Below are 25,089 nucleotides of genomic sequence, written 5' to 3' on the forward strand. Positions count from 1 at the left end.
TTGTAGGACCGCTTTTGCTGCACCCCGAAGGTTTTAGACCATTGTGTTTTCATTTTCATTTGTTTCCATGTATCTTTTAATTTCTTCTCTGGTTTCCTGGTTGACCTATTCATTGTTTAGTAGCATGTTGTTTAACCTACACGTATTTGTGGTCTTTCCAGATTTTTTTCTTTTGGTTGACTTCTAGTTTCATAGTACTATGGTCAGAAAAGATGCATAGTATGACTTCAATCCTCTTGTATTTGTTGAGACCTGTTTTGGGGCCTAATATGTGATCTATTCTGGCGAATGTTCCATGTGCACTTGAAAGAATGTGTATTCTGCTGTTTTAGGATGGAATGTTCTGCATATATCTGTTAGGTCCATCTGGTCCAGTGTGTTGTTCAAAGCCATTGTTTCCTTGTTGATTTTCTGCTTAGATGATCTGCCCATTGATGTAAGTGGGGTGTTAAAATTCCCTACAATTATTGTGTTATTATCAGTTCCTTTATGTTTGTTATTGTTTTATATATTCGGGTGCTCCCATGTTGGGTGCATAAATATCTACGATTGCTATATCTTCTTATTGGATTGTCCCCTTTATGATTATATAATGTCCTTCTTTGTCTCTTATTACAGTCTTTGTTTTAAAGTCTAATTTGTCCAATATAAGTATTGCTACTCTAGCTTCCTTTTGACATCCATCCGAGTGATACATGTTACTCCATCCCCTCACTTTCAATCTGTAGGTGTCCTTAGGTCTAAAATGAGTCTCTTGGGTCACCTGGGTGGCTCAGTTGGTTAAGTGACTGCGTTCGGCTCAGGTCATGATCCTGGAGTCCCAGGATTGAGTCCCACATCGGGCTCCCTGCTCAGTGGGGAATCTGCTTCTCCCTCTGACCCTACCCCCTCTCATGCACTCTCTCTCTCTCTCAAATAAATAAATAAAATCTAAAAAAAATTTTAAAAAAATAAAATGAGTCTCTTGTAGGCAGCATATAGATGGGTCTTTTTTTTTTTATCCATTCTGACCCTTATGTCTTCTGACTGGAGAATTTAGTCCATTAACATTCAAAGTAATTATTGATATGTATTTATTGCCATTTTATTGCTTGTTTTGTGGTTGTTTCTGGAGATTTTCTCTGATCCTTTCTTGTCTTTGTCACTTTTGGTCTTTCCTTTGCCTCAAAGTCCCCTTTAATATTTCTTGCAGGGCTGGTATAGTGGTCACAAACTCCTTTAGTTTTTGTTTGGGAAACTCTTTATCTCTCCTTCTACCCCTAATGATAGCTTTGCCGGATAGAGTATTCTTGGCTGCAGGTTTTTCCCATTTGGCACATTGAATATATCATGGCCCTCCCCTTCTAGCTTGCCAAGTTTCTGTTGAGAAATCTCCAGCTAGCCTTATAGGTTTTCCCTCAGAATTTATGGACTTCTTTTGTCTTGCTGCTTTTAAAATTGTTTATCACTATACTTTGCAAATTTAATTACAATATGTCTTGGTGTTGGCCTGCTTTTATTGATTTTGATGGGAGTTCTCTGTGCCTCCTGGATCTGGATGTCTGTTTCCTTCCCCAGATTAGGGAAGTTTTCAGCTATTATTTCCTCAAATAAATTTTCTTCCTTCTTTTCTATTTTTCTTCTGGGACTCCTGTAATATGAATATTATTACATTTGATGGAGTCACTGAGTTCTCTAAGTCTATTCTCATGTTGCACAATTCTTTCTCTCTTTTGTTCAGCTTCATTATTTTCCAATATTTTGTCTTCTGGGCCACTAATTCGTTCCTCTGTTTCCTCCAGCCTGCTGTTTATTGCATCAAGTCTGTTTCCCATCTCGCTTATTGCACTCTTCATTTCTGATCGATTCCTTTTTAACTCTTTTATCTCTGTGGTAAGGGTCTCACTGATGTCTTCTATTCTTTTTTCAAGCCCAGTGAGTATCCTTATGATTATTGCTTTAAATTCTCCATCAGGCATGTTACTTATATCTGTTTCACTTAGATCTCTGGCCATGGCCTTATCTTGTTTTTATTCGGGAAAAATTCCCCTGTCTTGGCATTTTGTCTAAGTCTCTGCCTTCTTCTGTGTGTTTTAAAAGCCAGTTATGTCTCTTGCTTCTGAATATAAAGAAGAGGCCATGTAGTGCCCAGGGCCTGGTGCTTCAGGGAGTGTCTCTGGTGTGTGCTGCATGTGCCCTGCTATTGTGTTTTGGTTGCTCTGTCTTTCAGGCCAGTTGTCTGCTGAGGCCCTCCTTGCCTGCTGTGGGCAGTGTTTAGTCCTTGGCCTGAACGTGGCAACTTTTAACTAGATGTGCTCTGATCTCCTTGTGAAATGCTATGGTCTCCTTGAGACCTGTACAGAACTCTCTGGTAAGGAGATATGGTGTGAGCAGGGGTTTGTGCTGGTTTTCCGGGGAGGGGACCACTGCACTGGGACTAAGAAGGGCAGTCCCACCAGAGCACAGAGGGATGGGGTTTGTTGTAAGCAAGTTAGGCAGCCAGTGTCCTTTCTGAGCTGCTTCCCTCAGGTGGCTCTGTGTTTATGCTGGGGGGGTGGCAGGGGAGAATGACGCCAGTAATCTCCTTTATTCCTGGAGAGGTGCACTGTGAATAAAGACTTAGTTTTGTTATCATTTCCTTTTGTTGGTTGTAAATTTTTCAAGTACAGAAAAGTATAAAAGCAAAAGCCAGCACCAACCACAAGCAAGCAGTGATGATGTTTTTGTATATTTTCACCTAGACCTTTTATTCTGCATATTTTTAACATATGAAACCATTCTGTACATATACTTTTGTATCCTATGTTTTTCATTTATATTGTAATATAAGCATTCTCTCATGTTAATAAAAAAGACTTCCTATACATTATTTTTTTAGATTGTGGTAAAAAACACATAACAAAATTTATCATCTTAACCCAATACACTACTCTTAATGATTATAAAATGTTATTAAACAAGCACAGCACATTCCTCCATTGTTGGAAGTTTATAATGTTTCAAATTTTTCACTGTTAACAATGACTCTGCAATTAACATACTTGTAAGAAATATTTGTCCACATTTCAACTTATTTTCTTAGGCTAGATTTCTAAAGTAGAATTATAGGTCAAAGAACATGGTTATTCCAAAGCCCATATATATATATATTGCCAAACTACTTTGCCCTCCTATTATCACTCTATAAAATGTCCATTTCACTGCAGTCTTATTAGTATAATAGGCTGATAAAAATGGGACCTTTTTTTTTTTTTAAATGGGACTATTTTAATCTCAATTTGGTTAAGGTCTCTGGAGTCAAGTGTGAGACTAGATAACTGGTTTTGCAACCCTTTGCTGACTTCTAGCCAATAAATGGGGTTGGAGAGTCTGAGAGGAGTTAAAGATTAGAAGAGGATTTTGGAGAGTTTTTGGTATGTTATGAGTTCCATTTACTCTCAAGAAGGAAGGGTCAGATGTATTCCCTCTTATAGATGGTCATCTATAAGCCAAGGATAAGGGGCCTAGAACAGATCCTTCTTTCCCACCCCTCAAAAGGCACCAACCCTGCTAACACCTTAATATTGAACTTCAAGCCTCCAGAACTGTGAGCCAATACATTTCTGTTGGTTAGGCCACTCAGGTTGTAGCACTTTTTTACATTAGCCCTAGCAAAGTAATACACAACTAGTGCTGAGCATTGAAGCTTGATTATGAAATCTTGAAGTTCAGTATAGGAAGTGCGATCATCATAGAGAAAACAGGAAAATCCAGTCCTAACAACTATTGCAACTTCCATTACAGAACAAGAGCTTGAAAAAAAAAAAAAAAGATTTTATTTATTTATTTAGAGCATGAGCAGGAGGGGTGGACAGAGGGAGAGGGAGAAAGAATTTCAAGCAGATTCCACCTGAAGCCTGATGCAGGGCTCAACTTCAGGACCCTGAGATCATGACCTGAGCTGAAATCAAGAGTCAGATGCTCAACTGACTGAACTACTCAGGTGTCCCAGAACAAGGACTTTTATATATTTTTAAGCATATATTTCATTGTTTTAATTTCCCTTCCACTATAATGTGTCATAAAGTTTAAATGATGATTTTTCTGTATCCCTAAATTCTAACTCTATAGCTTAACTTTTCAAGATCTTTGGCAATATGATCTTAATCTAACTTTTCCTGCTTTTATCTCACTGTCATTTTTCATAAACTACATGGCTCAGTCAAATTGGGACACCAATTTGGGACACCAAAATAGGCCTGGATATTCTTGTCTTTGTTCTCTTCATCTCTCTATTTAGAATGGTCTTGCCATTCCTCATCATCACACATTGAAAAATCCAAAGTTAAAATCTTCCTTCAGTGCCCAACAGAAAAACCACCACTTCTAAGACTTTTTTCTATTCAATCTAAATATTTCTGAACTTCCATTGCATATTTTTTGTTTCACTGATTTTTATTTTAGTTATCTGGATTCATGTAATAGCCTCTGACTGACTTTAAGTTTCTTAGGGCAAGAAGCAACTAGTACATGTCTCATTTGGGTTTCTTCTTCCAAAAGTGGAGACTGAGACAAGAGCTTTGTGTACAGGTCATTCGGCGAAGTAATGTCAGGGATCAAGAGTAAGGGAACTGGGAAGAATGAGGCAAGGAAGAAGATAAAAGCCAATCTCAGAGTGAGTAAATCTCAGTCCTACTGGGGACTCATTGAGGAATGGTGTAGAACATAACTCATTTGTTAACCCAAGAATAAAAGAAAGCAGTATTTATCTAATGGCTCCCTTCCCTTAAGTGGTCAAGGATCTCCTTAGGGGATGTCTCTGGCACTTCCAGGTTTCTGCATATACCAGAATGGCTGAACAGGCTTCTATGAACATCACGTGCAGGGGTATCATTGAAGCCCAGGGCATAAAGTGAGAGATACGTGGTGCAGCTATGACAAGATGTTATCTGATTATATCTTCCCAGAGCTGGCAGCTAGACTAAAAGAATAGACCGGGAGAGTGATTGATGAGTATAAAAAAAATCTGATAAAATGATGCTAGGAAAATATATCTAATATAGCCCATTCCTTGCAATGTTCCAATCTGCTCATGCCCTGCTCATGCCCTGATCATGTGTAATAGTTCCCAAAGACAAGGATGCTATGCATAAAAACAGTACACATGGACTATATTCCTCCTTCCGATCAAAAGAGCAAAGTCTCTTGTGCATGCTAGGTGTCAGGCAACTAGAATCTCAGAAAGATCTCCAGCCACAGAAAACCAGACTCAGAATTTCCATTTGGCCTGAGATATAATTCAAGAACTCTTGGTTTAGGTTCCCCCAGGTGCAGACCGTGAGACAACTATTCAACTATAAGTAGTTTATTTCAAAGATGATCCCAGAAACACCCTTAGAGGAATGAGGATATGAGATAAGTATAGAAAGGAAGCCAATGAAAAATACATTTATCAAGCTGTTTCCACCATGGAGAATTAGAATTCCATTCTACTGGGGAACTCAGGGATAGTGTAAAGCACACCCCAGATTTATCCCCAAAATGGGTGAGAAATTTGGGGCATTTATCCAACAATTCTCTTCCTGATATTCATTGAGAGCTCCTTCCAAGAAAAATCTCCAGCACTTCTTGGGGCTCCTGGTGGCGCAGTTGGTTAAGAGTCTGACTCTTGGTTTCAGCTCAGGTTGATCTCAGGGTCCTGAGATCGAGCCCCATGTTGGGCTCCATGCTCAGCAGAGTCTGCCTGAATTTCTCTCTCTCTCCCTCTGCCCCTCCCACTTGTGCTCTCTCTCTCTCTCTCTCAAATAAATAAATCTTTAAAAAAAGTCTCCAGCACTACTAAATTGCCCTTTGTGTAAGCCAAGTAGGTTCTTATGGCCAGGAGAAAACCCTCCAGGCAAAGAGTGCAGCATTAGCAATAAGTGGCCTTCAACATGCAAGGACAAATGCTGAGTAAAAACAAGAAGGGCACCAATAGCTACAGATATCTGCTATAGAAACTAAAGTTATTTAAATAGGTACTTGTCTTGATTACATGATGAATTCAATGAATTCAGTCCTAGAAAAGAAAAAGATTAATTCCTCATGGGTTAGAAATTAACTACTTAAATAAAAATTATATCATTGTATTAATTTTTATTACCATATATAAATGGTGAACTGGAGAGCCTGAAAGTACACATTTTTATCTACATCATATATTCAAAATGGCATTTAGATTTGTGTTGATGCAAAATAATCACTGTTGGAACCTCCAAAAGCAGCAACAGTTTTCCAAAAGCAGCAAGGGAATTGTTTTAGATCTATGTGTGATCTCTTTTTTTTGCTTGCTCCATCAATTTAATCCTAATAGATGCTCTTAGGTTAGCCCAAAAAAGTCCATGTTTGCTCTTCTCCTTGGGCCATTCCAAGTAAGTCCTTTGTGCCATGAGCTTTTTGAGCTTGTGATAGCTGCTAGGAATAGAATACTGTGGAATAGGTTCCAGTAAGATCAAGATTAAGTTATCAAAACCTTCATGAAAGAGATTGTGGTGGGCAAAGTAGAGTTCATAATGGCACCACTCACTCTGGACAAAGTTGGGAGACAAAACAAAGATGGACTTGTAACTTCTCTCAATGCAGTTTATGATATTTTCCACAATGCTCTTGCCAGGAACAAAGTTTCTCTCATGGAGACAAATCCTTATATCTTCTTTTTCTAGGTTTGGTAGTAATTCATTCTTCACCCAGGCAGAATCATGCCCACTATATGAAATAAAAGCATGGAACTGGAGGGTTCTTTGGAGTTCTTCTAAGGGTGTGTTCCTTGCCCTGCGCCGGGTCTGGGTCCACTGACACACCATCCTGAGATACCAGGGCAGATCAAAGTAGATACAGAGAGCAGTCACAGTAAGAGTCAACACCAGCACAGCGATCCCAATGGTAACAAGCAGCAGAGTTGTGTTGCAAGATAACTGAGACACGTGAAAGTCCTTCAGTGGGGTTCCCTTATAGTTTTCTGGATAGCCACACTTATAAGAATCAGGCCAACCCTCTACCACTTCACTTGATACTTGGCCTAGACTTTGGACAAATTCTCTTAGCTCACATGTACATTGGAATGGATTGTTCCCTGCTCTTATGGACCTAATCTTCTGGCAGCTCTGGAAGAAATCAGCTGACGGGTTGGAAATTGAATTAGAGTCAATAATCAGTTTAGAAAGGCTGCTAAAAGTATCACAGTCAGGAAGGTGGTCTAAAGAATTGGAAGCAACATTGAGTTCTTGTAAAGCTTCTAGTTTCATGATTGGTTTAGGAATGCTCCTTATTCTGTTATTGTGAAGATCAAGTACCTTGACCTTGGGAGGTAAACATCTGAAAACAGAGTCAGTAAGTAAATTTGAAGACATATTTAAACTTAATAAACTTTTAGTCCAAGCACAATTTCCTTCATTTTCATCATACCTTAGAGAATTCTGGCTAATATCCAATTGTTGTAGAGACTTCATTTCCTTGGTCATATTAACTATACTTGCAAGTTCTTTTAATTGATTCATTTGTAAATTAAGTGTCTCCAGTTTAGCCAAGTTTCCACAATTTTTAAAAACCATGTCTGTTAAGAGATTATTAGAAAAATCCAAATACAGAAATGGGCTAATTTGGGATGGGCAAACCATGTGGATCATGTGTGTACCAGACACTGTGAAATTGTGGATGTTCATATTTGAAAAGAGTCTATAGATATAACTTTGTGGCAAAGTGAACACATCACTGACAACATGATGTATCGATAAGGCCTTCAGTGAAGTGTTGGAATAATCAAAAGATCTTAAGGTAAGGTAATCTTGTAGTTTTACATTTGAAATTGAGAAATACTCTATGCTTGTATGCCAAACCAACTGGAGGATCGTAATGAAAAAATTCCAAGTTGTTTCCATGTTGTTTAAGGTGAGAGTTGATAACCTTGAATTCTTTTGAAGTTTTGACAGAACATTTTGGAAATAAGAACATCCATTATCATCTAGCACACATTTGATATTAGATAGTTCCAGACTCACTGCTGTGCTGACTGATACATCCAAAGTAAACCTGAATTCCTTTCTTCTGGGGAAAACAATGTGTAGACTTTCTGTGTTAAGGTTTCGAAGGCTCTCAGCATCTTCTTTTTCCCCGTAAGCGTCTCCTAAGACCAGTAACACCTTACTTATATGCAAAGGAGCAATTGGAAACATGCTAGATTTTTGTAACTGTGTGGCACTTAATCCCAGAAATTCCAGGTGAGACATGTTACCAAACTCTTTGCATATAGGCAGATCATCAAATGCATTAAATGAGAGGTCTAAGTGCTTGAGGTTCACAGTGGGATGGCAAGAAATCTTCCCCAACTCATTGTGGGACAAATCCAAGTATTCCAATTCCTGGTTGAATTTGAAAACACTGATATCAAGGTATTGAATTCTATTATGAGAAACTATCAAAATCCTCAGTTTTGATAGTGATAGGATGTCAGAAGTCTGAAGCTCAGATATATAGTTTTGTGATATATCTAAGATTGTTGTTTTCAAGGATAGGTCTTTGGGAACATGAAAGAGACCTGTGTTTGATCTGTTAACTAGAAATTCACTTTCATCCGACAACTGGATTCTGATCTCAAATATTAACATGACGATTATGGCAAAATGGAAGATGCTAGAATTAGTTTTCATCATTTTGTAACACTAGACATTCCTAAGCGTTGTTGCTATTCCTCAGAGCATCTCGATACAGGTACAGATCCTTAAAAAACAAAACAAAACAAAACAAAACACTTTAAATGACTGTATTAAACTAGGCATGGCTGACAAACATTTTTTCCTAGAGACTCATAAAATGAAGGCTGTGTTCTTTGGAGTCACATAACTGAAACCAGGGAAATATATGTATTGATAAATAATTATACTACCTCTAATCAAACAACTTTTAATATGGAAGGTGTAATGGGTTGAATGGTGGCTCCACCCAAAAGATATATCCACCTTCTAACCCTGTCCTAATCACCAGAAACTGTGAATATTACCTAATTTGGAAAAAGGATCTTTGTAGAGATAATTAGGTTAAGGATCTTTAGATGAGGGGATCATCCTGGATTATCCAGGTGGTCTTTAAATCCAGTGACAAGTGTTCTCATAAATATCTCAGAAGGCTATTTGATGGAGACAACAGAGACACAGAGAAGGCCATTTGAAGGAGGCAGAGACTGGAGCAGATACAGCCACAAACCAAGGAATACTGATAGGTACTGGAAGCTGGAAGAGATTTTAGGGAGAGTTTAGTGCTACCAACACCTTGATTTTAGACTTCTGGTCTCCAGACCCATGAGAGAATAAATTTCTTTTGTTTTTAGCCACCAAGTTTATGGTTACTTGTTACAGCAGCCACAGGAAACTAATACAGATGGTTTTACATATTTATGGAAAGTCCACTGACCCCAACCCTCCCGAGATCATATAGAACTCAAGCTAGGATTCACAGCTGGTGTATTTTTCTACCTTTGACATGCACCACCTCATGGCTTTCTTAAGAGTTCCTTTCCCATGGGGTTCAATTTGGACTCTTCTTGCATTACTTTCTATTACCTACACATGGTTTCATGCCTAACTTTGGTCTTATTCAAAAGGTGATTAGATCATGATAAAAGGTCTCTCAGAAAATCCATTTATTCATCCATTTATTTATTTAACCACTATTTATTGATAATCTACTGGCCATGTTTTAGAAACTAGAGATAAAACAGTGAACAAAATAAAGCCCTAATTCTCAAGGAGCTTATTATCTAGTGGGGAGATGGAAAATAAATGACTAAATGTAATTTCATGTAATATTAAATATTATATAGAAAATTTAAGCAGAGGGGCACCTGGATGGCTCTGTCAGTTGAGCACCCAACTCTTGGTTTTAGCTCAGGCTGTGGGATTGAGCCCCATCTTGGGCTCTGTGCTGAGCGTGGAACCTGCTTAAGAGTCTCTCCCTCTCCTCTCCGTCTGCCCTCCCCTCACCCCAGCTTGCATGTGCTCTCTCAAAAAAAAAAAAAAAAGAAAAGAAAAATTGAGCAGAGTAAATGAATCAAGAATAATGGTAAATCCAAGTATGTAACAGTGGTTCGTGGATTTTTTAGATTGATTGGTCAGAGAGGACTTTTCTGAGAAGTTGCCATTGTGGTGTAAACCAGAATGGAGTGAATGAGTAATCTATGGGAAGATCTGGGGGGAAAGCATTTCTGACAAAGAAAGAGGCAAGTACAAAAGTCCTGAGATGGGACTGAGGCTGGCTTATCAGAGGCATAGTAAGGTGGTCAATGTTAGTATGGAGTGAATGAGAATGAGAGGAAGTAGAGCCAAGATTGTACAAGATGCAGATCATTGCAAGGAGTTGGGATTCTAGCCTGAGAGTCATGAGGGAATGGTGAGCACTGAAATGCTGCAAGGATAGGAGTAGTTTCCTCCTCTTCAGAAAAATTTTGTTCATCCATTCATCAAATATGTATTTATTCCCTATGAAGTGCTAGGCATTATTCTAGGTTATGCTTATTGCACTAGTTATCAACCCACTATAGCCCAGACACTATTTTGTTACCAAGATTCTAATGACACGGGAGACCAGAGGGAGTTGTGTTGGGATGAACCCTAGAGTGTGATCCACGTCCCCCTATTCTGCCCCACCCAGACCCTTTCAGCTGGGGCTACATAGCTACATGGATCTTTTAGGGAACTTATTCAATCTCTTGGGGCTGCATTAGACAGGCAAGCCATCAATATCAGCAAAGAGTCAAATTCCTCTTCACATATCCCCTCACATCTCTCAGTGGGCACAAAAGGACCTAAATAATTAAAGTCCCAGAAAATACCCTAAGTCATAAAAATTCCTCAAGGTACATGTACAAACATATCTAGTATTTGGAGCACTGTTTGGACTTACCCTTTTGTAGAGGTATCCAGTGATGCCTTGGTTATTTTGATTTCTTCAAACATATGAGAGGGCCCAGTATACCCCTTTCGTCACCATTCACGTTAACTCTGTGCAAGGAAAGGAACACAGCCATTAAAATGCATGTTAAAAGGAAAGGTGGCTGAAAAGATGCTTAGCACCACTAACCATCAATGAAATGCAAATCAAAACCATAATGAGATATCACTTTGCACATGTCAGAATGGCAAATATAAAAAAGACAAAAAATAAGAAGTGTTGGCAAGGATGTGGAGAAAAGAGAACTGTTGTGCACTGTTGGTGGGAATGTACATTGGTGCAGCTACTGTAGAAAACAGTATGGAGTTTCCCCAAAGGATTAAAGGTAGAAATACCGTATGATCCAGGGGCACCTGGGTGGCTCAGTTGGTTAAGTGTCTGCCTTTGGCTCAAGTCACAATCTCAGGGTCCTGGGAAGGAGCCCCACAATGGGCTCCATGCTCAGCAGGGAGTCTGCTTGTTCCTCTGCCCCTTCCCCTGCTCATGCTCTCCCTCTCTCCGTCTCTCTCTCCCTCCCTCTCTCTCTCTCTCTCTCCTTCCCCCCACAAATAAATAAAACCTTAAAAAAAAAAAAAGAAATACCATATGATCCAATAATCCACTGCTGGGTATTTACCCAAAGAAAATGAAAACACTATTCTGAAAAGATAAATGCAGTCCTATGTTTATTTCAGCATTATTTACAATAGCCAAGATATGGAACCAACCCAAGTGTCCGTTGATAGATGAATGGATAAAGAAGACACACACACACACACACACACACACAGAATAATATATATATATATACACACACACACACACACACACACACACACACACACACACAATGGAATATTACTCAGCCATTAAAAAGAATGAGATCTTGCCATTTACAACAACATGGATGGACCTAAAGGATATTATGCTAAGTAAAATAAGTCAAACAGAGAAAAACAAATACCATATGATTTCACTTATATGTGAATCTAAAAAACAAAACAAAGAAAAAACAGAAATAGAATCATAAATACAGAGAATAAACTGGTGGTTGCCAAAGGGAACGGGGTTGGGAGGGTGGGCAAAATAGCTGAAGGGGAATGAGAGATACCAGCTTCCGGTTATAAAATAAATAAGTCACTGGGATGAAAAGTACAGCATTAGAACTATAGTCAATAATATTGTAATAACATTTTATGGTGACAGATGGTAATTATACTTATGGTGAGCACAGCTAATTGTATAGAATTGCTGAATCACTAGGTTGTACACCTGAAATTAATATAACATTGTATGTCAACTATACTTAATGTCTAAGTTAAAAAAAAGTAAAGGTGGCATTTTAATGGCATTGGTTATATTTGGCTGAAAGACCCAGAAATTTCCCAATTTTTTTCTCTCCGCTTCCTGAAAGAGCTACTCATATAAGTAAAAATACTTAAGTAAGAATCAAAATTATACCCAATTACTGTCTGGGCCGGTGCCTAATCTCTCAAAACAGAACCAGCTAGGAAAAGCTAGGTCAAAGTAAAAGTGGCTTGGATTTAGGTTCAAGTGGGATTTCTTGTCTTATTCCTTAGCCTGAATCCAAATCTGGGGATCTTTCTAACTTCTGGCCAACTCCAGGGTTGAAGGTAAGCAGTGATCAGCATAATCAGGCATGGTTCAGGAGAGTGATAAGAGAGACAAGGAACAGAGACAGGGCCCCATGCATGGACATGAGTGCTTAGCACACAGTGAACCCACCACAAACAAGATGAAAAAAGTTGTCCTTGTTTTCTTAAAAAACTGCCTATCTCGAGCATTTACTGAAAGCATGGCTTCAGTTTTATATCTAGCTAAATTAATGGACTTAAATATCCTCTATTTTCCCAGCCTCCATTTTGTCCTTCCCTTTATACTCATCAACTTAAAGTACTCAGTTTATGAAACCACTTTTATTTCTGTGATTAAGAAGTCAAAGTATTGTACACATGAGGAATTGACTTTTGGGTACTTACGGGATCTTTAAATTTCATATACCAAACTTGCTAACTCAGCAAAAATCAGTTTTTTTTTAATCGACGTCCTGATGGCCAGCACTGAATCTCCAAACTATTTTACTACCAAATAAAATATTTATTTGCTAACTTGATTAGTAAAAGGAAGATTTATTCAAAAGTATAGAAGTATCTCTAGCTATGTTTATGTCAATTTTAATGATTATGATAGATTTGGCTTCACTTTATATGATACAATACATCAATACATTTGAGTTGTCTTTAGAGACTTTGGTGTAATAAAATCAGGACTTTGACTTGACTTCATGAGTAAAATCCATACAATCAACCTGGCCTATTAAGTTCAGTACCACAAATAGTAATTGTGAGTCTTCTCTACACAAGGCCAACTAGCTTTTAGGTTGAAAGGGTCAGAACCAGTTCAAGAGCATTTTGGCATTATTTCCTATGTGGTTTTGTAAACTTTTGCTTTTTATTGTAAAGATGTACTTACTTTCAATTCTTTTGATCAAATCGGGTGTAGCCTGGGAAACATTTTCCAAAATCTGCAGTTACACCTGACTAGTAGCATCCAGAATAGTTTCAATGGCTTGAGAAAACGGAAAAGAATATTTAGTGGGAAGAGCCCAGAGGAAAAATTAAAATCAACCTGCCCATAAAAACAGAGAGGTTGTTCAGCAGCCCTGCCTCCAGGAGTAATTTACCTACACCCCCATCTTCCTCAGCATTCTCACTGCAAAGGGAGAACTGGGAACACTGGGTTGAAGACCTGTGCCACCTGAGACCAACAGCTAGCAGCTCTGTAAAAAAACCGTGAGACGTTTGCGATCCAAATATTCATCTCCCGACTCAGATACAGTTTCTGAATGCAAGCCATGCATGAGATGAGGTGTCATCCAAAGAAAAACAAACAAATGACACACAAAGAAAAACAAACACACACACAAAAACCCCTTTCTCTGAGTTAGGATGAGAAACTGATGAACAAACGCTAGTTCAAACCGCAGGAAGCACATATGAGCAATAACATATTTAGAAAAACACCCCAAACCCACAGTATGTCTTAATCATAGAGACTTTTGAGATTTTTGTGTCCAACAACTAGTTGAACCATTATTTTCTTTTATAGAATAAAAAAAAAAATGTTGCTTACCAACACAACCTGCCCGTCTGTCACGTTGGCAGTCTGTAGGAAATTTAAGTACTTCCTCAAACATTGATTTCACTAGTAACTATATTTAAATGTTAGGGGGTGGAGAGAAAAGCTCTTTTATGCCATCTGCTGAATCCCACTGAAATTACATAGTACGTATAAACCTATTTTATTCTATTCACATGTAGAATAGGGTCTGGCGGGTTGACTGATAGACCGTATTTAAATAGGATTTTTGTGGTTCTCTATTTCCCTATAGTCAGCTCACTCTTGTCTACTAACGAAGTGAAGGAGGTGGTGTTAATAACCACAAATGATTATTGACTGAATTCAAAATGCATATGGTTGCAGTTGTGCTGATTGACGGAGTACAGGTCCGGGTGCACATCAGGTGCTTTGCTTTTCATCTTGCCTCTTGATCAGTCCACTATTAAAAGTGACTGAGAGAGGAAAGAGGAAGGGTTCAAGATCAAAGTGCTGCTCAAACTCATAAAGAGGGAAGATCATTCATGTGCTGATATAGAATGGATGACAATCATGTCTTTTTCTTTGACAAATTGGTTTTCAGAGAAAATCTGTGCTCAGATTTTTTCCACTGATATTTTCAAACTTTCTTCAAAAAGTGATTTTTCAAAACTCCATGTGAAAAACATGCTATGTAATAATCTCTTTTGTCCAATAAGGTCTAAGACATCTCCTTCGGGTTAGTTACCTGCACACTCAAGGAATCCATCCTGACAGCTCCACTCTTTTAAAATAACAAAAAGCAACAATAACAGACGGGCAGACAAGGCTAAGAAATGCCCACTGTGTGCCTCAGAACATGTCCCCAGCCTAGGACTCCATGATGTGCGGTCATAGACTGGATAGTTTTTTGCTGTAATCAGCTTTTTCTTCCACAGTGAGCAAGGCCAACTTCTCTCTCTCTGTCACTCTCTCTGTGTTTCTGCCTACCCCATCACGATTCAGTAGGGGAAATGTGTCTATAAATATATTTCTGAAACTGAAAGAATGAACCTCCTTCTCCTCCATGTCAACCATTTCTTCCCGCAGACCCCTAACAGGAAATGAGGGTCGTCTTTGACTAACAATTCAGCTTCTGGCTCCCAAAGGTACTTGACTGTGAACCAGGTTCAGAGAGGGGGCACTTGAGCATTCTACAGTCCTGTGCTTCCCTTCAAACTCCTCCCCACCACTCTGAGTTGCCCACCTGCCTCTTATTTTCCTCCCTCTTGTCATTGGATGAACTTGTAATCATGTCTACTTGTAATCATGCATGGATCCACATGTCCTTAAAAAAACTTTAATTCTCAGAGAATATGGCTTCTTTGTAAAATTTTAAATATTTTATTTAACCTAATAGGTCCAAAATATTACTTCAACGTGCAATCAATATAAAACATTACTAATGAGATCTTTTATATGTGCTTTATTCTAAGTCTTAAAAATCCAGTGTGTGTCTTATACCTACAGCATATCTCATTTGGACTACCCGCATTTCAGTTGCTCAATGGTCACACTGGACTGGTGGCTACCCTAGGGGAGAGCCCAGGTCTAGATGCAGTCATCACAGCCATGCAAATGAGGACAAGCCTAAGTCTAGTTAATAGCAGCCCAGAGAACGAACTCCAAGTAGAGCTTTCTTATCTTAGACTCTAGGCTCTCCTCACCTACTCTCAATAGCAGTTTCTGCCTACCCCATACCCAGGCATTTCCTTTTGGATCTAGGGCATTGTAAATATCCTGCCAATTAGATTTGACCTGTAGTTGTTTTCTTCTTTTTTAAACAAAAGCTTTATTGAGATATAATTCACATACCATAAAAAAAGTTCACCCATTTAAAGTATATAATTCAATGGCTTTAAGTAATTTGTAGAATTGTGCGACCATTATCACAATCAATTTAGAAGACTTCATCACCCTAAAGAGATACACCACACCTCTTCACTGTCACTCTCCACTCCTACATATGCCCCAGCCTTAGAAAATCATGATACATTGTACTAATCCCTATAGATTTGCCTATTCTGGACATTTCATGTAAATGGAATCTATATGTGTTTCTTTGTAATTGGTTTCTTTCACTTAGCTTGATGTTTTCAAGATTTATCCATGTTAGGCTGGTATCAGTGTTTCATTTTTTTTATTGTTAAATAATTTTCTATTGTATGGATATCCCACATTTTCTTAATTATTTGTCAGTCGATGGATGATTAGGTTGCTTGCACTTAAAAGCTTTTATGAATAATGTTGTGAACATTGTGTACAGGTTTTTCTATAGACATATTTTCTCTTGGGTATATACCTAGGGGTGGAATTGCTGCATCATATGGTAACTATGTTTAGCCTTTTGGAAAGTTCTGGGCTGTTTCCAAAGCAGCTGCATCATTTTACATTCCCACCAGCAGTGTGTAAGTCTTCTAAATTCCCCACATCCTTGCTAACACTTGTTATTATCTGACTTTTATTATAGCCTTCTTAGTGGGAATGAAGTGGTATCTGATTATGGTTTTATTTTGTATTTCCCTGATGCCTTATGATGTGGAGCACCTTTTCATGTGCAGATTGGCCTTTTGTATATCTTCTCTGCAACCTTGCGGAAACTGTTTATTAGTTCTAATTAGTTTTTTAGTGGTTTCCTAAATATTTTCTACAAACAAGATCATGTTATCTGCAAAATACCATCTTTCTTCCCAATATGGATGCCTTTTATAATATGTTCTTGCCTAATTGTCATGGCTAGCATTTCTAGGACAATGTCGAATAGAAGTGGTGAGACCAGACATCCTCATCTTGTTCCTGATGTTAGGGGGAAAGTTTAGAGTATTTCATCATTAAGGATGATGTTAGCTGTGAATGTTTCATTGATAATTTTTACCAGGTTGAAGAAGTTTCCATCTAGTCCTTGTTTGTTTAGTGCTTTTATCAGGAAGGGGTAGAGAATATGGTTTCTTAATCAATAAGGAAGAGGACAATGCTATGACCACAGTGCCCTACTTTGGGGACTGTGCCTCTGCTTCCTTCCTGCCCTCCCTATTTTTCCCACACCACCGTTCTTCCTACCCACCTGACCCTAGAGCTCAAATTGTGCCTCATCAAGCTGGCTGGGAATAAAAATGGCATCACTTGGACATTTGCCTTAAAATTAATTCTTCCTTAATTACTTAAAGTTTTCCAGCCAAAGTTTTGAAACTGCCACCTGAGTAAATTATAGGCCAAGGCCAGCCTTGTCTCCAGCTATTTACCTGATGAGAGGTTCCCTCTTTCAGGTTCATAAAATGTCAACAAGCACCTTTGTACACAAACTTGGTTGGAATTTTTTACTGTTGTCTGAGGGTGAACTTTTGAAAGGAATGAATAGGTTAAAGGGCACGGACAACTTTATGTTCTTGACGCAAAACTGCCAAGGTGCTCTCTGTTAAGTTTGTGCCGATTTGCCTGCCCCCAAGGATGTCAGAATACTCTCCACATTCTCCACAAAAGTAGCATTTTGGAGACAATTTCATACATGAAGAGGATATCTTGTTATTGTTTCATTTTTATTTTCTTTTATTATAAGTGTCTCAGATGGTGTTTCATGTTTATTGCCAATTTGTATCTTTTAGTGAATTACCTATTCACATCGTTTGCCCATTTCTCTATCAGGTTCTATTTAATTATACATTCTCTTTTATGTTACTGACACTAACTCTCTGTCAAACTTTTTACAAACGTCTTCCCCCATTATTTACTTCTCATTTCATTATCTTTTGAATCAATAAGTACATATTTTTATATAAAAAAGTGAGTTGACTTTTTCTTTGCTATCACTATCATTCAGTTGTGTCTAGTAAACCAAGTTACTCACCACCCCCCCCAAAAAAAAGCCTGATTTGTAGCACTTGCCAATATCTGCCCTATAAACATTTCCACAATAGTTGACTTCTAGCTGCCAACTGACTTGCTTGCAAAATTTCTGAATATTTAACAGTTGGCTCTCACAATGTATACAAACTCCAGCAGACCACTGCTACATTGCTTTTAGGTTTAAAAAATTCTTCTCTGTAACAAGGTCAAACAAATACACGTGTATGTGTTCTTCTCAAGTATAATTTTTTAGTTATTTTAATTTTTTTATTATCCAAGTAATAAATGTTTACTGAAAAGAAATCAGAAAATATAAATCAATGAAAAGAAAAAAATTAAATCAACAATAATCTCACCATATAGAGATACACCAGTATCATTTTTGTAGCAACATGCAGACTTTTTTTATGTAAATGAACATGACTTAGCAGTCTTGATGGCTGTTAAACTGTTGTTCAGAAAGTTTGTACCACTTTACACACACACACATACTCAAATGGCTTTAGACTATGTATGCTGTTTTATTACCTGTTTTACTTAATTTATAATATATCATAAATATCTTTTCATGTCAGTAAATATCTATCTACTGATGTGATGTGGGCCAGGAGCAAATGGTCAAGAAAGCAATCTTGAGATGTTTTTGGGACAGGACACTGGGCAGGAAGAACTGCATTGGGATTGTGAGGAAGGATTGATTATATACTTTTAAACTGGGGCGTAAAGACAGAGGAAGTTTCCAAAAGGCTTTTCATATGTTAAAGAATACTTACTAGGAACCTGGAGATCTGGCTATTGTCAAGCTAAGCTTGCATTTTGCCTCTAGCAAAGCATTCACATTAAGGCAGTTGTGAGTTCCTTGAGGAATGTCATACTCTGCCTGTCTCAGGTATTTATCAACGGGCTGCAAGTTGTAAGGAAATGTAATTTTATCTGTATTTCTTTTGCCTTTGTTCCCCTTACATCAGACATGTCTGCAATACCTGTAGACTTGGGTGAATTCCTCTTCTTGAGGTCCCCCAAATATCCTGAAGTTTCGGCACCTGCCAGGAAGTGACATTCTTTACTCACTTAGTAAGGCTGCCGGGAACCCTGTAAGCAAGGTGGCAAGCCAACGCGTCTAAGGGGCTCTATTGTCTTCATGCTTCATACAGTCAGTCTTTCTTCCTTAAAGCTGTATGGCCATATCTGATCTACGCACTGTCTCTCAAATATGACATTCCAGCCAAAGCCTCAGTAAAATAACCAATGTATCCAATGGTGTCCTGTTATAAAGAGAACAGTTTTTATTGAACTTTCGCAAATAATTATAATTGCCATGAAAGAAAGAACACTCACTGAGAGTTTTGCATTTCATGGTTCAGGTAAAGAGAAAAGTTAAATGCTTCAATCTGTTCCCAAAGGAATATTTTATCATATTTCTGTATATCATGGATATCTTAGAGAAAGTTTCCTTAATCTAGAAGAGCAAACATTAACGAACCAACAATGTTTCAAAGGAGAGTCACAAAAACTATAATCATCTTCCTCAATTTATTTAGTCCCGTGTTACTAATTCTTGCTCAGTTTGAATACAGCTTTTTTTAAGTTAGTTTTGGAAATTCTTACTCATTTTAGTTTTATGATTTTAAAGATGTCAAAAACCTATATTTGTCAAAAGTCCTTTTTATGAATCTCCTTGAAGGTGAAACACATTTTGAAAGAGAATAAGGACAATAAATGACAAAGGCTCAAAAATGGACATGGTGAAAGATCTGATAGGATAGTTCATTATAATATAGCTGATAAGGAAATCCAGTTATTTCTATGACACATAACACTTCAATAATCAGAATATCAAGTAATGGCCTTATGCCAAAACATATTTAAAACTTCAGGAATTTCATACAATTTCTAGGATAGCTATAGCATTTACCCAAACAATATAACCTAAGGTTATCATTATTTATTTAACAGTGCTTCTGAAGTAATTTAACATACCAAATAAAAAGGCCTAATTAGTCAAAAAGTCTTCACTTACAATTCAAATCGTGGGGAAGTTTGTTTAAAGCCTCAGAAAGTTATAAAGCACATGCCTAAATAGGATTACAGATCATTACAAAACTTGAAACTTATTTATTTCACTAAGGTGGCAATAAAAGTTTCCAAATATGTAGAGTTATATAGTTGTTAGCAAAACTTAGCTCCATTAATATCGAGAAGTTTTAACGATCTTAAGTAATCAAAGACCTGATAAAGACAAAGCATAAAAGTTTTGGTTTTCCAGGCAGACAAAAGAGAAAAAAACTTTATTTACATTTTCTTTTTTTTAGCTTATTTTTTAAAGATTTATTTATTTATTTATTTGGGAGAGAGGGGAGCAGGGAGCACAGAAGGAGAGGAGCAGAGGGCCCGATGTGGGACTCAGTTGTAGGACCTTGAGATCGTGACCTGAGCCAAAGGTACACACCTAACCGACTAAGCCACCCAGGTGCCCTATTTATATTTTCTTATCAAGAGCAGACCAGCAATCCAAGGAAACCTTGTCTTTTTAACAGAGAGTCAATTTTATACCAGTGTACTTTTTTTAAAGGATTTATTTGTTTGTTTGTTTGTTTGTTTATTGGGAGAGCATGCCCAGGAGCAGTGGTAGGGGCAGAGGGAGAAAGAGAATCTCCAGCAGATTCTGTGCTGAGTGCAGAGCCTGACACAGGGCTCAATCCCACAACCCCAAGATCATGACCAGAGCTGAAATCAAGAGTTGGACACTTAACTGACTGAGCCACCCAGGCTCCCCAGTATACCCGTGTACTTTTAAAATCTATCTATTTCAACCTCAGTCCTGACCACACATAAAATTCCTTTCCAAAGATTTCCCTTCATAAACCTTCTACAACTTTCTTTTTCATTCAGATTTTGTCCTAAGCCTTTCTGTCCAAACAACCAGTCTCATTTTAGGATGAAATTACGTTCATATCAATAAAATGTATTCCCATTCCTTATATCTTTCTCATATATCTCCTAATTTCCTACATACAGAGTTGCTTTCCTTACTTCCATCAGGCTTAATTACATTTAGCAGAATCTTAGAAACCTTAGTGTCCAGGGAAAATTAAGTAGTAACCAATTGTGAACTGTCTGTTATACCAGAAGTCTTTAGATCTGAAATTTATGAGTAGATTTCATAATTTTTTAAAAACATGTTTTTCCCTAGTACAATTTTAATAAAGCACAAAGCATGTTTACCAACAGACCCAAGTACCCTCAGCTTTTCTGCAATAAGAAGCCAAAAACACAAACCTACATTCTGTAATCAATGCTTTAGTGTTTTATCTTATTTGGAAAAGACTTAAATGTCCAACAAATTCAATCCAATTTACCATCCAAGCAAAACTTTAAAGTTTCAAGGTTACCAAAGACTTTGAAAGCTGTCTTAACAATTACCCATGAAAACTTGAGACAGACAAAAATTAAGCATCATTTTAAGTCATCTTTTTGCTGACAAATTATAACAGAGATAACAGGAGCTTATTTGACTTTAGTAAACCTGAGTAGAATAAATTTTTATATTTAATGCTGATAACTCTAAAGATAGATCTGTCTTCACTAAAGTTAACAAACTTAATTTAAATACCGAATATGTCCCACCTTTAAAGTAAATCCACTTAAAATTCAATCAATTTGCTCCCCATTGTCAATTTTTACCTGGGGCACCAGTGGGGTAATCTGAAGTGGGTGATGTAGGTCTGGGGGGTGCACTCCTTGATGGCAAGGGTGGGAGGAGGAGCCAATGGTATTGGAGGCACCCAGGATAGTGTGGGAACCAGTTATGCAAGTCACACCCAAGCTGGTGTAGAAACAGGAGGGGGAGGGGAAGGCAGAAGAGGTGAGGTGCTGCCAGCAAGGCTGGAGGCGGATAAAAGCCCAGACGGCAGACAAAGTGGACTCCTGGTCCTAAAGCTCATCAGCTGGGACAGATGAAAAGGCATGTTTTCTTTCCACCAACAAGTGAAAATAGGCAGTCCACATCGGGCCAGAGAAGATAGGGGACTTCCCTGAAACAAAAGGAGTTTGGCAGCTGCTTGGGAATATTCCTTAAAGTCCCTGTCCTGAGGTAGACTAGCCAGAGACAATTGGCTCCAATTATCATAGCCTTCTACCCAGGAAATGAATGAGGGAGAAGCCCCCACATAGAAGAGTAACCTGAGGGGCGCCTGGGTGGCTCAGTTGGTTAAGTGACTGCCTTCAGCTCAGGTCATGATCCTGGAGTCCTGGGATCAAGTCCCGCGTCGGGCTCCCTGCTCAGCAGGGAGTCTGCTTCTCCCTCTCCCGCTCCCCCCTCTCATGCTCTCTCTCTCTCTCACTCTCTATCTCAAATAAATAAATAAAATCTTTAAAAAAAAAAGATAACCTGGGTCTATTAGGAGGAGGAACAGTGAGAGAGTCAATGTCTGCTTTGTTAGGGATCACCTGTGATTCCTCCAGCAACTTGGGTTTATTAGGAGGAGGGAGGCCTGTTTAGACTATCATCATCCAATGTATTGGGAGGGGACTTATTATCCTGGTTAGTGGCCAAACACATTCTGCAAGAGGCCCTTAGGTCAGGGTCCTGATTTAGGGTCATGCAGGCCTGGACATAGGTACCTCAGTTCATTTGCCCTCTTTCCTGCAGAAGAGATCTAAATGATAGATCATACTGAAGTTTAATGTCCCATTAATGGACCATTTTTCCTTATCTCCTAAGGAGTACTAGAGCCATGCAGTGTTAGGGAAGGACCATTACCAAGAAAATCCCCCCAGACTCCCAGGTGGTGTCCCATGCAGGATATGTCAGAGGTTCCTAGTATCAAAATGACTGGAAGCATCTCTTGAATGAAATCGCTATGAACACTGCCTTGTCTTGTAGGAAAGATGCTGGCCTTCCCCACACTTCTCCATTGCATCCTAGGCTACAAATGGGTGCCAGTGAATGGACTGAAGAAAAACCTACCATTTTAACCCATGGAAATCACTAGAAAAACTTTACAAGGGGAAATTACCCAACATTGTGATGTAAGTAGTTAGGAGGGGACATTGACGAAAAACAGTTAAGATAGAAATCTGTCATGGTCTAAGCGACATTCCAACACATGTAGTCTTTCCAGCTGACTTCCCTAGGAAAAGGTCCCTGGTTGGGTTTTAATTCAATCTGGTACAGGTTTTGGCCGGCTCCTAGCGGAGGTCTTGTAGCCAGAGTGGCTAGACCAGAGATGTGGAGGGAATCACATTAGACAGGTGCGGAGGAAACAACACACGGGAGTTTTAAGGTTGGCAGCCATCCTAGTGACTTAGGTGGCTATCCATGCCCAAGAAAGACAACTTTGTATAATAATAAGAATAAAGAGAGGGCATCAAGTTTCTGGGTCTTATTCCCATTCTAGCCAGAGGACTAGCTGCCAGGTGAAAGGCAGGCTTTTGTTCCTTCCCATAGAGTAGCCACAGGCTAGAGGATTGCAGCCTAAGCAATCAATGTAAAAGTGTTCCAATAAGACCATACTCCTTAAAAAGCTCCTGAAATGAAAGTAAAGGAAGAGAAGCAGAAGTCCTCACCAAGTGTGCACCAAGGCTTGGAGTCCAGATGAGAAGACTCAGGCCCCACAGTGGGCACCAAAATGATGTGATATGGCACAGCAGCAAATGGCCAAGAAAGCATTCTTGAGATGTTTTTGGTGCAAAACGGTGTTTTTATTAAAGCACAGGGACAGGACCTGTGGGCAGGAAGGGCTGCACTGGGATTGTGAGGAAGGATTGATTATATACTTTTAAGTTGGGGGGTAAAGACAAAGGAAGTTCCCAAAAGGATTTTCATATGTTAAAGAAGACATAGTAGGATCCTGGAGATCTGGCTATTGTCAGGCTGAGGCTCTGTTTTGCTTGTGGCAAAGCATTCACACTAAGACAGTTGTGAGTTCCTTGAGGAATGTCATACTCTGCCTGTCTCAAGTATTTGTCAATGGGCTGCAAGTTGTAAGAAAATGCAATTTTACCTACATTTTTTTTTTTGCCTTTATTCTTCTCATCAACTACAATTTTACTATTGGCTAAATAATATTCCATCTTATTTACAATGTATATTTTAATTAACAATGTATTTAACGAATCTGTTGTTGGGCATTTCAGTTATTTTCAATTTTTGCTATTATAAACAACCTGCAATAAACAGCATGTTCATACATTTCCTTAAGATATGTTTGAACAATTATTTCTTTAAGATATATTCCATGGGGGTGCCGGGGTGGTTCAGTTGGTTAAGCATCCTACTCTTCATTTCAGCTCAGTTCATGATCTCAGGGTCGTGGGATTGAGCCCTATGTCGGGCTCCATGCTCAGCTGGGAGTCTGCTTGAAATTCTCTTCCCCTCCTTCTGTCCCTCCCCCCACTTGTGCATGCATTCACGTGCTCTCTCTCTGTCTCTGTCTCTGTCTCAAATAAATAACTAAATCTTAAAAAAAAAAAAAGGAATATATTCCATGAAGTGGACTTTCTTCACCAATGGACATAAATCTATGCCATTATTCTCTGCTTTTTCTTCTACTACCATGAATGATACACTTTTTTTATGATTATTTAATCCAAATTTAGGATAGAATTTTAAGTTGCTCATCTGCTATGTAATTCAGTAGCCCACCAACAATTTCAATTTCCCTTCCCATCTGTTGGTCTTACTGATTACATAATATGGTGTTGACTGGAATTTTCCCTATGACGTGGATCCAAAACTGAAAACAAGAAAGTGTTCTATACCTCATGTTCTTAAGAGAGCTGCCAACAGCTGGGGCCAAGCACCTTACTAAGGGCATTCTAAAAAGCAGTTGAGCCAGGCACTAGCCATTCCCACCATTACCTCACCCTCATGGGAAACAGAGCTAACTGGCCAGTCTGAGCTTTTGAATGACTTTGTGGAGTAGACGCTGCTACTTACCCTAGACCTCCTGACTATATTTGACTTACATTTAAGAAAGAAAGAAACTTCTATCTTATTTAAGCCCCTGTGTTTGAGGTCTCCTCATTCCATACCTTAACCAACACAATTATAGAAAAGGACATCTGCCTTCCTACCCCTCACCCCTGGTCCCTACATCAGGTCTTTTAAGAGGGAGTGGCAGGAAGTATGTATCTCAGACCATGTCCACCTCCCATATATATGCCAAGATT

General features: G+C 38.6%; 2 protein-coding genes across 3 annotated transcripts in view; both read right to left on the bottom strand.

Moving 5' to 3' along the window:
• Positions 1-10,952, bottom strand: part of TLR10 (toll like receptor 10) — a 30,350-nt gene extending 19,398 nt beyond the window's left edge. Inside the window, exon 1 of one of the 2 annotated variants that reach the window (XM_078068506.1) lies at positions 10,891-10,952. The gene's annotated coding sequence lies outside the window, so the exon portion shown is untranslated. The remainder of the gene's footprint in view (positions 1-10,890) is intronic. The other variant, XM_078068507.1, reaches the window with a different exon arrangement.
• On the bottom strand, positions 3,772-10,986 carry TLR1 (toll like receptor 1). The gene is made up of 2 exons (XM_036112518.2): positions 10,891-10,986; positions 3,772-8,712 (listed from the first exon to the last, which is right to left on the bottom strand). The coding sequence occupies exon 2, from the start codon at positions 8,643-8,645 to the stop codon at positions 6,261-6,263; it is 2,385 nt and encodes a 794-aa protein (XP_035968411.1). The 5' UTR covers positions 8,646-8,712; positions 10,891-10,986; the 3' UTR covers positions 3,772-6,260.
• Positions 10,987-25,089: the final 14,103 nt, after the last annotated feature.

The sequence above is a fragment of the Halichoerus grypus genome, chromosome 3, assembly GCF_964656455.1.
Source record: "Halichoerus grypus chromosome 3, mHalGry1.hap1.1, whole genome shotgun sequence".
In the NCBI taxonomy this organism is placed as follows: Eukaryota; Metazoa; Chordata; class Mammalia; order Carnivora; family Phocidae; genus Halichoerus; species Halichoerus grypus.

What these genes read in the sequence shown, in the direction of transcription:
- TLR1 (XM_036112518.2), bottom strand. Translation starts at nt 8,645, where the DNA reads ATGATGAAAACTAATTCTAGCATCTTCCATTTTGCCATAATCGTCATG.